The sequence below is a fragment of the Panthera onca genome, chromosome B4 (assembly GCF_046562875.1).
Source record: "Panthera onca isolate mPanOnc1 chromosome B4, mPanOnc1 haplotype 2, whole genome shotgun sequence".
NCBI classification, from domain to species: Eukaryota; Metazoa; Chordata; class Mammalia; order Carnivora; family Felidae; genus Panthera; species Panthera onca.
Window position 1 is genome coordinate 64,709,063 of NC_138345.1, and position 14,873 is coordinate 64,723,935.

A 14,873-nucleotide genomic window follows, 5' to 3' on the forward strand; every position below is an offset into this window, starting at 1 on the left:
CAGGAATAATATTCACCTAATGTTACCAATGGTTATTTTCCAAGTGGTAAGAGGAAGTATTTTTTGCTTCATTTATTATGCTTTTCTTAATTTCTTGAATTATTTAAATGAACACGTATCTTTTTTTAATTGATGTTGTTATTATTTAATAAAACCATCCAGAACAATGATTTTCCACTTACCTAGCTTCTGGTTAAAAGTGACAATTATGGAATGAGAAGTCACATTGCTAAGCCATTAATTGTTAATATAAAAAAAAGTATGAATATTGTAATTACCCAAGCTTGTCAACAAAATTTAAGATGCAATGTATGAAGGCCAGAAGTCACTCAAAGTAGGTAAAGAAAGAAAATAGATAAACATTAAGTGTAGTGAAATACAAAAAACCTTGATTCTGCCAAGGCCATTTCCCGCTCCATTGAAGAATTAAATACAATGCTTATTTATAAAAAAATAAAGTATGGGGCTGTATTTGTATCTTCCCAACAGTTAGAGGATGGTTGAACCTGAGACCAACAGCATTTCTGCCCTGAAGGTACATGCATAATGTGTGGAGCACAGTTATTTCCATCGGCACTGTTTTAAAGATGCAGTCAACATTTCCTTTAGGGAAAGAAAAAAAAAAAGTCAAAGATAATATACCTGATTAAAGTGTAACACAAAAGTCCACAAAGGACAATGAGGAGAACACTTTCATAATTTTCAGAGTGCCTAAGGCAAGGTTTCTTTCATATTCACTGAAAAATTCCAGGCTCTCTCTATATTTATTATGGGCACGAAACCATTGTATGAAACTACCTCTCCGATGTTGTGCTGCTGGTTGGCTTTGGAAATGACGTTATTAAGACATAATCAGACTTCAGTATCTCTGGTGCTGTGTGTGTGTGTGTGTGTGTGTGTGTGTGTGTGTGTGTGTGTGTGTATGTGTGTGTCCACCAAAACAAACGAGCATTTGTTTATAAATTTAGTGGAATTTTGTGAAAAACTAGTTTTCAAGTTGTCAGAAATGACTAATTTATGGAGCATTAGAAGCATGACTGATTTTTGGCATTATTTTCCTATTATCTCATTTTATAGTTTTTGACTTGATTCACAAGTATTTATCAGGCATTTCTATGTATAAAGCAAATGAAAACATTATTTGATGGTGTGAACAGTTATCACCTTTGTCAATAATAAAGACTCTCAAAAATAAAGCAAATGTTTCACTGTATTCATTTAAAAACCATCTATGCTGAATCCACTATTCAGTATACTCCTCCTTTTTGTCTTTTTTTGTGTGTGATCTGTTCATTCATTTTTTTTCCAGTGCAACAAGGACCAAGTCTCTTCTTCCTGTTCTTTTTTTTTTTTTTTTGAGAGAGAGAGCGTGAACAGGGGAAATGGGCAGAGAGAGAATCCCAAGCAGGCTCCACGCTTAGAGTGAAGCCCGATGCAGGGCTCAATCCCACGACTGTGGGATCATGACCTGAGCCGAAATTAAGAGTAGGACACTCAACTGACTGAGTCACCCAGGTGCCCCAAGGACCAAGCTTCTAAAGTGAACACCACTCTGTGTACACTTTCAATGTTTCAGAAGAGCAGCGCTTAAGTAGGCCACCCAGAGAGCATCCCGAAAGCCAGGTGCATAGGTTAAAAAGACTATCCACAATGATACAACTGAAGGCACAAAAACATCAAATATGTACTTACCTTGTTAATTACAATTAGGTCTAAGTTTCCCTTCTATAGTAATTAAAACCAAAACAAAACAAAACGCCGGATATTAAGAAAAATCCTATTTGAGACCCTGGGAGAAAGCGGACCCTTGATGCCTGGGTGCAAAGGCCAGGTCTATTTTATCACATTTTGCTCCTTAGTCACATTTTCAGTTCATCATTGCAAAAAAAAAAAAAAAAAAGTGATACAATGTTTTACTGCATTTGTATTTTTTTTCAAATTTAATGTTTATTTATTTTTGAGAGAGAGAGAGAGACAGAGCATAAGTGGTGGAGTGGCAGAGAAAGAGGGGGACACAGAATCCAAAGCAGGCTCCAGGCTCTGAATTATCAGCACAGAGCCCAATGCAGGGCTTGAACTCATGGACCACGAGATCATGACCTGAGCTGAAGTCAGATGCTTAGCTGACTGAGCCACCCAGATGCCCCTATATTTTCTTTTCTTTCTTTTTTTTTTAAGTTTATTTACCCATTTTGAGAGAGAGGGGAGGGAGGGAAGGGGCAGATAGAGAGGGAGAGAGAGAATTTGAAGCAGGCTCTGTGCCGTCAGTGCAGAACCTGACATGGAGCTTGATCTTGCAAACCATGAGATCGTGACCGAAATCAATAGTCGAATGCTTAACCAACTGAGCCACCCAGGTGCCCCTGAATTTATATTTTCGATATGTATTCGTTACACCAAGACACGTTTGCTGACTCACCAATTTCATTCTGCAGAGAGAGATTCCGAGACAAATTCCTCAGCAGGGAGACCGCTGTCTTTTTCACACTTGGATCACCAACATGCAGCATCTTCCGGGTGTGCTGCAGGCCATTTTCCTTCTGGACAACTGTCTGAGCTACTGATGTTGGCATCTGTTGCGTGAGATATATCTTATCAATATCACTGCATTTGACTTCACACTAATTTTAAATTTCTGTAGATTACTAGAGACTGTTAAAACTAAAGCTGTGATGAAACCATCCTGAAGATACTTCCTTTAAATTCTTATTACGTTTTCAATTTTATTACTGGAGAAAAACAGCTTATCAGGTATTTTTAAATAGAATATTGGATTTGGTTACCTACTATATTTTGGCCTGTTCGTAAATAAAATGGGCCTGTCTTTTCCTTTCTTTCCTCTTTATTCATATCTTCAGCTCAGCATTGTGAAAAGGATACAAGGATGATGTTTTAGAATCAGACACTAGTGTCATGAAATTAGTTGCATAATGTTTTCCATTTTTCTATTTTCTTGAACTATTTGTGTAATGTAAGTATAATCTCAACTTTGTGGGTCTGGTGGAATTTACCCACGAAGACAACTGAGCTGAGAAAAATTTTAAAGGCAGATGCCTTTGATTAATATTCAATGTATTTGTTGGCTTAGTCACCTTTTCTGTTTCTTTTTGCTTAAGTTTTGGCATTTTACATATCTTAATAAACTTGTTCAATTCTAAAAAGCCAGTTTATTCTGAAAGAGATATTGGGCCTTTAGAGAAAAGAATGTATGGCTCGTTAGATTATTTCTAATTCGATGCTTTCAGTCAGAGGCTGTGTATGCAAGTTGCTGGTCCAGGTCCAAGTCCACTAGAGACCAATCTTATTTGGAATTAGGTTGGCAAATTAGTTTGAGTACTGACCAAAACCTTCCTGGCATCAATAAACCTCTAATACAGGGATCTTGGCTTGTGTCTACAACTTTATAGATTTCTATCTGAAGCTAACTTGAGGCCACCTGCCAGAAATTCCCACCATTCTTCAGGGTGTCTATCTTCTCTGTTTATCTTATCTAAATACTGCTTATTTTCTCCTCCCTCCTGCAGATTTGCTCTTATATTCTCTACTATACTTTTTAGAACAGGGGTTCTGAAGATTGGATCCCAGAAAGGTTTTAGGGAGAGGACAGCAAGTCCTTAAAGCTATTTTTGTATTGGGGCATCTGGCTGGTTCAGTTGGTGGAGCATGTGGCTCTTGATCTCGGGATTGTGAGTTTGAGCCCCATGTTGGGTATAGAGATTACTTAAAAATAAAAAATAAAGAAAACTTATTTTTGTGTTTATAATAAAATTTCTCAGGGAAAGGGTTTATAACTTTTATTAGATAGTCGAAGTGTCCAAGACTCAAAAGAAGTTTAACAATCACTATTTTAGAATGTTTTATTGTAAACAAGTCTGTCACACTAACTTGTAGAGCACTCCATTAAACTATTTGCTCCACTCTGAGAAGAATCCTTCCTCTGTAGCCATCCAGAGGAGGCTATTTATTCTGTACCACTCCCGTGACTTGGGCACAGAGGTAGGTTAGCATTCCTCTGTCTTCCCAATGGCCCGTCTAGATGTCTTCCCTCACACGCAGTAGCTCCGTCTTCTGAGTCATGGCCATCCAGCTCTATCACTCCCATAGCATTTTCTTTGTCATCTCAAGGCCTACCGTTCCTTTCCCAACATCCACTGGAGGCTTCGGAGCCGGGCTCAGAGCCTTCTCCACTCCACATTCACTATAGATGACCACATTAATCATGTCTTTGTTCCTAGACTTGCTAAATGTCACTGACTGTCATCTCTTCCACACATCAGTCATTCACTTCCATGGTCACACAGAACCTATTTCATCCCAAAATACCTTGACTCTGAAAACATAAACTCAAATGTTATACTCTGAACACAATTTCCTGTTCACTTTGCTCTCTGTCCCTCACTCCTACTATATTTCTTCTTCAGCCTCATCAAGAATTCCAGTGCCCTTATCTCAACCTTTACTCCCCACACCTCAAGTTGCCAATACTCTTCCGTTTTAACTTTCTTTCTTATTTTGACTAGTTGTACATGAACCAACACATCACAAACTATCTTTCAATACCCTTAACTCTCTTATCATTCTAGCTTATTTTCTACCCACCCGGTATAATTGCAAAACTGATTTTATACTTGGCCACCAAATACTGCTAGAGTAAATAGTGCATTTGCGGACTGGTACTTCTGCGAAGTTATGGTCTCCAATCTCCACTAGGAACCAAATGTTGCCAGTCAACTTTCTGTTTTTTAAATGCCAGTTGGGGATTCAAAGCCTCACACCAGAATGACTCTTCTAAAATTTAATCTGATTATGTTCCGCCTCAGGTTTAAACTCTGTAATGACTCTCCATTGTTTCCAGAATGGTCTTCAGATGTCTTCGTCTGGCCTGGTATCCATTTTCCTCTTTCCTTATCATTACTCCCTAATTCTCTAGGTTACAACTATACTAAACTGCTATCTCTCCTGCTAGAAGCTCCTTTAAAGGAAGAAATGGATCTTATCCAACTCTTTTTTTTTTCCTTTCGGTGCCTTGTACAGTGCCTAGAACATGAGAGGTCCTATGTAAATATTTATTGAACTGAACTATATGAATAATATGTTATCAAGTTTTCCTAAAGATTTACTATCATCTCAGGAGATCAAGATAGATTAAAACATCACAAGATATTTATTTCTTAAAATTTTTATTTTCTCTTGAGACATAAGGTGCTTTTAAAATTAAAATCTTGTTTTGTACGTATATCATACTATACCACCTAATGATATATTCTTATATATAATAAAGCGCTTTGATGTTAGTATATAAAAATGATAATTGGAAACATGCAAGTCTAGATGAAGTTTGGATTCTCAAATGATGTTTAATCAATCAGGGGAAAGAATAGCTAAATATTAGTCTTATTAATTCTGATTCGTGGAGGGAAATGAGAAAGTGACGTGAGGTGGTCTTTAGAATTTGCTCAAAAAGGAAAGTAAACAGACAGATTTACCCAAGAGATTTTTGTATTCCAGCTCTAGGGAATATGTGAGAATGACTATTAGTCAACTATTTGCAAAAAGCACTTCTAGTTCATATTGTCCTGATTACTAAGGAGGTTTTAAGAACCTTTTCAAATGTTTATTGGCCATTTTGTGAAGCACCTGTTCAAGTCTCTTGCCAGTTTTCTTTGGATTACCTTTTGATTATTAATTTGATGAGTTTTTAAAAAAATTTTTTTATGTTTTATTTTTTATATTTAAGAGAGAGAGAGACAGACAGACAGACAGAGAGCGACTAGGGGAGGGGCAGAGAGACAGAATCTCAAGCAGGCTCCAGGCTTCAAGCTGTCAGCACAGAGTCCAACACGGGGCTCGAACTCATGAACTGTGAGATCATGACCTCAGCCGAGGTCAGACGCTTAACTGACTGAGCCTCCCAGGCGCCACAATGAGTTGTCATATTTTCTACATACCAACCTTTGTTACTTACACACGTTGAAAAAATCTTTTTCTACTTTGTGGTTTGACTCTTTACTGTCTTAACAATGTCTTTGGATAGCATAGCACCATAAGTTATTAATTTTAATGTAGTCAATTTATAAAACACATACTTTATAGTAGTACTTTTTGCATCCACTTTTATCTTTTTTTTTTTTTTAAAACAAGATGGTTTTTTTTGTTTTTTTTTAAATTTTTCTTAACGTTTATTTATTTTTGAGACAGAGAGAGACAGAGCATGAATGGGGGAGGGTCAGAGAGAGGGAGACACAGAATCTGAAATAGGCTCCAGGCTCTGAGCGGTCAGCACAGAGCCCAACGCCGGGCTCGAACTCACGGACCGCGAGATCATGACCTGAGCCAAAGTCGGCTGCTTAACCGACTGAGCCACCCAGGCGCCCCTTGCATCCACTTTTAAATAATCTTCCCCTATCATGAAAATATCCTTTCACAAGCTTTATAGTTTTGTCTTTAACATTTAAATCTCATTGCTGTTGTAACTTGTTTTCTAGTAAGGTGTGAGGGTAGGGGATATGTTTTGTTTTTTCCTAACAGATATGAAATTAAAAACTTCTAAAGTGTTTTAGAAATTTGAAAAGTGCTTATTTCAATGGTTTTTAACTTTGACTATGTGATGTTTAATTAACTTATTTCTACTGATACATAACTGACACACATTGTATCCATTCTAGTTTAGGCTCTTTGCACATGACCATCAACTGCTCAGTGCTATCTCAGTTATGAACACAAGTTTAATAGACTGGATATTTCCTGAAATTATTTTAAATGCCCTGCTTTTCATGTTTTCCTATTCAATGATTCTTTTTGGAAATTATAAAACCAAGTATTTTTTTATCACACAATTTAAGCATAACAAAATTAGGAACAGTGATAACTAGAAAAGATATATATGTAAGTTAAAATTTTCATAAAAAGCATCTTTTAACTTAAAAGAACATATCATTGTCCCATGGTGCCAAGGATTTTCTCCTATAAATCTCCAGTCAAATGAAACTCTAACAATGCTGAGTATGAATTAATACCAGTTCAGTGTAAGCCTCCTTTCAGGGAACTGGTCTAACATTAGGTATGATTTTAAATGCCTCGACACAATTAGGACAGTTATGAGGCTATCTCCAATGCTTTGATTCCTTTTGGACTTAGAATCTCCTAGTGCCTTAAATTCCTATTTTGTTTATCCCAGTTAGATTATTACCAAACACAGGGATTTAATCTTATTTACTGCTATGTGCTTAGCTCTAGGCTAGTGCCTGCTATACGGTAGGCACTCAAAAAATGTTTGTTTAATAAATGAATGAAGGAACTTAAGCTCTAGGTAATAAACTACATACTCAGAACTTAAGTAGTGTGTTTCTGTATGTAGTATCTATCCTCAGGAACATGGAAACATTTCTGGACTGTTTGGATTCCATGCGAGATCTTGGACTGGAAGAGGCTAAAAGCCAAGCTTAAAGGGTTAGCTCATATTGAACCATACTCAGAACACAGTGGACTCGGATATCCATACACATACATGTACACCAAGTTAATTCCTGGCATTTTCTTTTAAGTTGGCTGGTAGTTAATAGAAGGGTTTCTGTAGTTTGGCAAAGTGAAAAAAAAAAAATGGTTTTGGGAAACCTAGCATGGGAAAATGGGAAGGTAAGAGGACTGTGTCGTTCCTGGTAGTTTCTTGTTTCCTTCTCTTCATGCACAAGTAAATTTTGCAGAAAATCAGAGAGGTTAAAGTTTTGTCATATACATATATATATACATATATATATATATATATGTATATATATGTATATATACGTGTGTGCGTGTGTATACACACACACACGTATATACATTTTTAAGTAATCTCTACACCCATATGGGTCTCAAACTCGCAACCCTGAGATCAAGAGTCACATGCTCTACTGACTTAGCCAGCCAGGCACACACAGGGGAGGGGCAGGCAGAGAGGGAGAGAGAGGACCTTAAGCAGGCTCCACACCCAGAAGAGAATCTGATACAAGGCTCGAGATCATGACCTGAGCCAAAATGAAGAGTCATGCTTAACTGAATGAGCCACCCAGGCACTCCTATTTGTGTTAAGAGAAATATTGGTTTTACTATTTCACAATTTTGTTCAAAACAGAGCAAGCTTCTCTGTAAACACATTAAAGAATGAACATGGTTTCTCAAGTAAAGAATAAATAATATTTTTGTTATCCAGAAGAGTATTCTTCTCTATGGGGATGGATAATTGGAAACTGGACATATTATGAACTATTATGGGGGGGGCGTTATTCTAATGATTTCATGACCAAGGCAAGGAATATAAGCTTAGTTCAAATAACTACATATTTATAGAATCCCTAACTATGAAGTAAGGTGTAAAATACATGGGGGAGGGAATGAGCTTTTACTGTTTTATATATTTTTGACTTTGCTGGTATAAAGTAAGCACATCAGGAAGAGAAGCAGCTCCTTATTCTGCAGTTGAGTTTTTGGGGCACAAAAGCACAGATGTCCTTTCCAACTCCATACCCAGTAGACATCTGTTGTTTTTGCCTGCCCAGCACTCATTCTTCCTTTTGGTGATGAGCCACTCCTTTAGCATTTCAGTCCATGTGATACAAGTGGCAGTGACCCCTGCCTGCTCTAACCCATCCCCTGAAATTCACATCTGGGCACACTACCGAGTCCTGGACAATCAGAACATCACAGGCTCCTAGCCACAGGTACTTCTTCAGAAATGGGCAAGTGAAATGTAGGTCTTGAGTTCCAAATGGAGTTATTGAGAAAATGGTAGTTTCTTTTCTGTGGGGACACTGGCCTGCATAAAAGGTAAGTCTGAAATCACTGGTGACCTTTGCTGCCATATGAGGAGAGCCTTTGAGAATAAAACCAAAAGAGCAAAGAGAACCCAGAGATAAAGTTATAATTACAATTGTTGGAGCACCTTACCCACCACCTTGGACTTTTCAGTTAAATGAGCCAAGAAATTACTCTTTTTTGCCCAGGCCAGTAGGTAGGATTCTGAGACTTGTAACTGAAAGAGCTTTAATATAAATATCTAGGAGTCTTTCACTCACAGCCTGACTTGGCTCTGTAGAAATGGAGGCTGAAAGTCCTAGAAAGCTGGAACTCTTGCTGGAAATTATAGAGAACTGTCTTAACCAAAGAGAGAAAAACTTTTGCTCTTACTTTACTACCTCATCTCTGAACCTGATGTAGGTATGTCCTACAGCGTCATTATTTTTTTTAATGTTTATTTATTTATTTTGAGAGACAGAGACAGCAGTGGAGGGGTAGAGAGAGGAGAGAGAGAGAATCCCAAGCAGGCTCCACACTGTCAGCATAGAGCCCGACACAGGGCTCAAACTCACGAACTGTGACATCATGACCTGAGCCGAAACCAAGAGTCCGATGCTTAACCAACTGAGCCACCCAGGCGCCCCAACAATGTCATTGTTTTTAAAAAGCAAAAAAACAGGAGCAATACTCACTGGTCCACTTCCTGCTGTGAGATTCTGCAGAGCTCCCAAAGACGCTTCCTGAGTGTAGTTTCGGACACTCTTGGCGATCAAGGACAGATACATTCTTATCACAATGGAATGCCACAGCCATTCCACACCCTTGGGGTTGCTCTTTTCTTCCGGCATTGGCATGTCCTGATATTGCTAACCACATACACAAGGAAATCCAGAATTAATGCCTTCGAGTCATTTCTACAATTCCACACCCAAACCAAGAGAGCAGAAATACCATCTAGTCTAGAGAGACTAATACTTTGCATAATAACAAGCGCCTGGTATGGAAACGAAAAGGCAAATAGGTATGATATCCAATCAGTTAACTTTGGGCTCACAATGACTGTTTCCCCTTAACAACATCCTGTAAACCTCCCAACTTCACATTTCATAGTGAAAGAGAATCTAAGAGAATTAAGCATAGGCTATTCTAGAATAGTTTTCAGGCTGCTGTTAAGCTAGAAGCTAAATTAGTCACAACCACCCTGGAGATAAGAAAAACAGGCCTCTTCCCCAAGTCTTGTGAAGTTGTCTGGGATAACATCAGGATTCTAAGCTTACCAGTTGCTCTCCAAGTTCACAAATACACACCACGATAGTCTGAGGAATAGGAGGGGTGACATTCTTCCAGTTTTCACAAAATGCCAGAATGCACAGTATTTCTTCGTATGGGTGTACTTTTAGGATATCCAGAGCCAAGCATCAGGGTCGCTATTAATATTAAGCAATTTCTACACCATTGACTATACTATATTAAGCTTATTTCCTAGCTTATAAAGCATACAGCAGTATGACATTGCGGTGAACAATGCAAATCTGCAGCCAGACTGCCCAGGACTGAATTCTATCCCCTCTACTAATTTCCTAAATTTTTCTGGGAAAATTCATTAACCTTTCGGTACTTCTGTTTCCTCATCAATAAATGAGGATACCAACAATGCACACCTCGTAAGGTGGATGTAAGGATTAGAACAAATTAAAATAGTGCCTGAGATACACTAAGTACTCAGAAATACACACATACACACTTTGGCTTTCAAAGTCTTTCCAACATACCTCTTTTATTTTCCTGCTTCGACTGCCAAAACACCCAATACTTTTGTTGTTGTCGGCCTGGATAGTCCGATTTTGAATATAGATACTCTGGGAATATCTGTCTGGGAGCTCTGTCTCCAGCTGGTAGGAGAGGTTATGAAGAATGCACACACAGTTCTCCGTGGCCTGAGAAAAGAGGATGTGCATATTGACCATATAGACATAGATGCCCCTTTGCATGTATGCTATCACCTATCACAGGACTTACTAGGTTTTAGATCTTACACAGTTTACTGGATGCTGTAGGGTGTGCTTGGACTGTGGGGTTCCCTGGGTGCGGGGAGTGGAATGAGTATGGCTAGATCACGAACGGTCATGAGCACAATATTAGGACATACAGGCTGAATTTCTTACAACCCCAGAGAGCCTTTCTAGTTCACTTTTAAGGGTGTGTTCAGAACGATTCTATATTTTAAGATACATAATTTAGTAGTCACATGGAGCTGGAAAACTGAAGCTATTGTTTACAGGACCGGTTAGGGGCTACTGCAGTGATCAGTATGAAAGATGCACAAACCAGGGCAACAGCAGCAGTATGAGGGAGGAATGGACAAACTGGAGGGCGTTTCTGAGGTGGAGTGCACATGGTTTGCTGCCTGGTGGATACGGGATGTGAGGAAGGAAGGTAGTCGGAGATTACTCAGATTTCTGCTTTCATTTGGTGGATGGTGATAATTGTTAAGAAGGATTATTCAGAGAAGGAGCAAGTTTGGGAGTAAGAGAAGAGATGAATTTAAGTTCATTGCTGCACATGTAGCACAGGCCTCCATTCAAATATCTACACAGAGTTGTTAAATGGCTAATTGTAAATTTGGGTCTGGAAAGTAGACGGAAAAATGGGGTTAGGCAGATTTTAATATTTCTAAGCATGGATGGGATATCTTAAGCTTAGCAAATGAGTTAATGCCAAATAGCTACTTCCAGAATACTCTGAAGAGTCTTAGTAAGACAAAGTAGGTAAATCAAATGCAAGATATTTAATGCGTGAATCACCTTGTCATCTGGCTGGTAATCTGCAATAGTTCCTCTAACATAATGAACCAGCGAGTCGATCAGTCCATCACACCTTCTCATCACTTTCCTCCCATCAGGGCCTGCTGAGCTCATGTTTCTACCAGGAAAAACAAACAACCAACCATAAGACTTAAGCTGTGTATCTAATAGGCCCTTATTTCAAAGCTTTATTTGATTGATGCTTCTTCCACGTGTCTGGAAAACTGACAAATATGTAGAAGTGTGGCAGACACTTCCTGGGGTCAATTAATTATCAATTTCTCAATGGTTTTTAAATCTGGACACAACTTCTAACTATATTCATATAACATGTTGTCACGTCAATAAAAGCTTTCTGTCTACTTCACTCTAAGCACCAAGGTCATAGCATCATTTACTTAATCTGCAATCCATCTCTGAGAGGATAGATATGAGGCAAACATTTTGCAAGTAAAAGAACAAATGGTACATCAGACACAGTATAGTAGATGTCCAAGTCCCAACCTGTTCCGTGTCTTAACTCTAAGTAACTTAAAGTTACTTAAATTCTCTGGGCCTCAATTTCCACATTTATAAAGACATGATGTTGGACTATATTATTTTGGGGTTTTGTAGATTTCAGTGTAAACAATTACTGACAAATATCAACTCAGATGTTCTAAAATGTGATGATTTAATAGCTAAAATGGCAGACAGATGTGACAAAAGTGTAAAGTTCCACAGTTAAGACCTAAGTCAAGAGCATGACCTATAAATATCTTTGTACTTAGTCTATTTCTAATTTTGCTAGGTCATGACATCTTTCTATAAACAGTAACTACATCTACAAGTGGAGATTGCTTCCTTATAGAGAACTGAAACGTATCAAATACAGCAAAGTAATTTATTTGGAGATCATATTTCAAATTCAGATCACGTTTATACTCTAGTATTATTATTACTATGTTCCTCTGGGTTAAGGTTTTCTTCTTAGCATAGCAATTAAAAAAGTTGAATTCCCCACAGTGTTAACACTTCTGTCAACAAAAATGGCACAAGAGCAGCATCTTCACATTCTTTGAATTTTGAGAATCACCCTTTGGCTAACTTTAATTGCTAAGAACTAGTCCTATAAAATTTATCAGACTCGTTCTTTTTACTGGCAGGTAGAACATTCAAAGGATATTCAAAAGTTTTTATTTACAATGTCGCTGTCATTCTGAACATCAAAAGAATTACAATTCTGAGAACTTTTGAGTTATTCTTCATCTTTAAAATAATAGGTTATGGGGTGCCTGCATGGCTTTCAGTTGGTTGAGCAACTGGCTCTTGGTTTTGGTTCAGGTTATGATCTCATGGCTTTGCTGATTCCTGCATCGGGCTCTGTGCTGGCAGTGCAAAGCCTACTTGGGATTCTGTCTCCCGCTCTCTCTGCCCCTCCCCTCAAAATAAATAAACTTAGGGGCGCCTGGGTGGCTCAGTCGGTTAAGTGTCCGACTTTGGCTCAGGTCATGATCCAACAGTTTGTGAGTTCGAGCCCCATGTCGGGCTCTGTGCTGACAGCTCAGAGCCTGGAGCCTGCTTCGGATTCTGTGCTTCCCTCTCTCTCTGCCTCTCCCCGACTTGTGCTCTGTCTCTGTCTCTCTCAAAAATAAATAAAATGTAACAAAAAAAAAAAAAAATTTCTTTTTAAATAAAAAAATAATAAACTTAAAAAATAAAATAACATATTGCACCAAGTGATTTCAAAAGCCTTTCTGCCCCCAAATACTGCTTTCAATACATACAAAGAACAAATGTGCCCAGCATTGTGTTAAGAACTAGTGGGAACAAGAAAGCACACACAGCATTGTATCCTGCTCCCGCGAAGACCACATCTATAGGATGAAATCAATGATACAAGACTGCTTTTAACCCACAAAAATGCAAGTTCATGATTCAACCTAACAGTCGAGGAGAGAATGGTTGCTGGATCAATACAATGAATTTTTTTTTTATATGGAATTTATTGTCAGTTTCCATACAACACCCAGTGCTCATCCCAAAAGATGCCCTCTTCAATGCTCAACACCAATCCTCCCCTCCCTCCCACCCCCCATCAACCCTCAGTTTGTTCTCAGTTTTTAAGAGTCTCTTATGCTTTGGCTCTCTCCCACTCTAACCTCTTTTTTTTTTTTTTCCCCTTCCCGTCCCCCATGGGTTTCTGTTAAGTTTCTCAGGATCCACATAAGAGTGAAAACATATGGTATCTTTCTCTGTATGGCTTATTTCACTTAGCATCACACTCTCCAGTTCCATCCACGTTGCTACCAAGGGCCATATTTCATTCTTTCTCATCGCCACGTAGTACTCCATTGTGTATATAAACCACAATTTCTTTATCCATTCATCAGTTGATGGACATTTAGGCTCTTTCCATAATTTGGCTATTGTTGAGAGTGCTGCTATAAACATTGGGGTACAAGTGCCCCTATGCATCAGTACTCCTGTATCCCTTGGGTAAATTCCTAGCAGTGCTATTGCTGGGTCATAGGGTAGGTCTATTTTTAATTTTCTGAGGAACCTTCACACTGTTTTCCAGAGCGGCTGCACCAATTTGCATTCCCACCAACAGTGCAAGAGGGTTCCCGTTTCTCCACATCCTCTCCAGCATCTATAGTCTCCTGATTTGTTCATTTTGGCCACTCTGACTGGCATGAGGTGATATCTGAGTGTGGTTTTGATTTGTATTTCCCTGATGAGGAGCAATGTTGAGCATCTTTTCATGTGCCTGCTGGCCAGCTGGATATCTTCTTTAGAGAAGTGTCTATTCTACAATGAATTTTTAACTTTAACAAAATCCCTTCTGTGACTCTGGTTTTCATTTGATTATTCTAATTACAGATTCACCTCTTTATTCTCTTTATTTACTTTTTACTGTACCATTGAAAAAAGAAAACTCATGGGTTCATAAACTGTAAATCAAACCATTTTTACTGTAGGTTTTTCCCAAGAAATGATCATTTGAACCAAGATCCTGTATCCACTCTTTGAAGAAGCTTGACAGAAACTGAAAAAGCATCTTTTCCAGTCATCTCATCTTATACCTGGAGAAACTGAGGTCCACAGAGTTTAAGTTACTTTTCTTGATGATAGCACAGTAGTGGTAACGTCAGGATAGGAGAGCTGTTCTTTATTTTCCAGAATAGAGCACGCCTCGTCTAACATTTATTCACTCTGCCATTTGGTTAGCAAACACCATATGTCCCCCAACTCTGAGACAATGCTATCACGTGTTTGAAAGCTTCCCTTTGACCTTTGCAACCTCTGGCTTGG

The 14,873-nt window shown here is 38.5% G+C and overlaps 1 protein-coding gene across 2 annotated transcripts in view; it reads right to left on the bottom strand.

Annotated features, from left to right (window-relative positions):
* PKP2 (plakophilin 2) overlaps positions 1-14,873 on the bottom strand; it is a 94,814-nt gene that overhangs the window by 8,854 nt on the left and 71,087 nt on the right. For both annotated transcript variants that reach the window (XM_060657947.3, XM_060657948.3), the window contains exons 7-10: positions 11,580-11,697; positions 10,548-10,712; positions 9,468-9,641; positions 2,420-2,573 (exon numbers count right to left, since the gene is read on the bottom strand). In XM_060657947.3, coding sequence (XP_060513930.2) covers positions 2,420-2,573; positions 9,468-9,641; positions 10,548-10,712; positions 11,580-11,697 — 611 coding nt within the window. The remainder of the gene's footprint in view (positions 1-2,419; positions 2,574-9,467; positions 9,642-10,547; positions 10,713-11,579; positions 11,698-14,873) is intronic.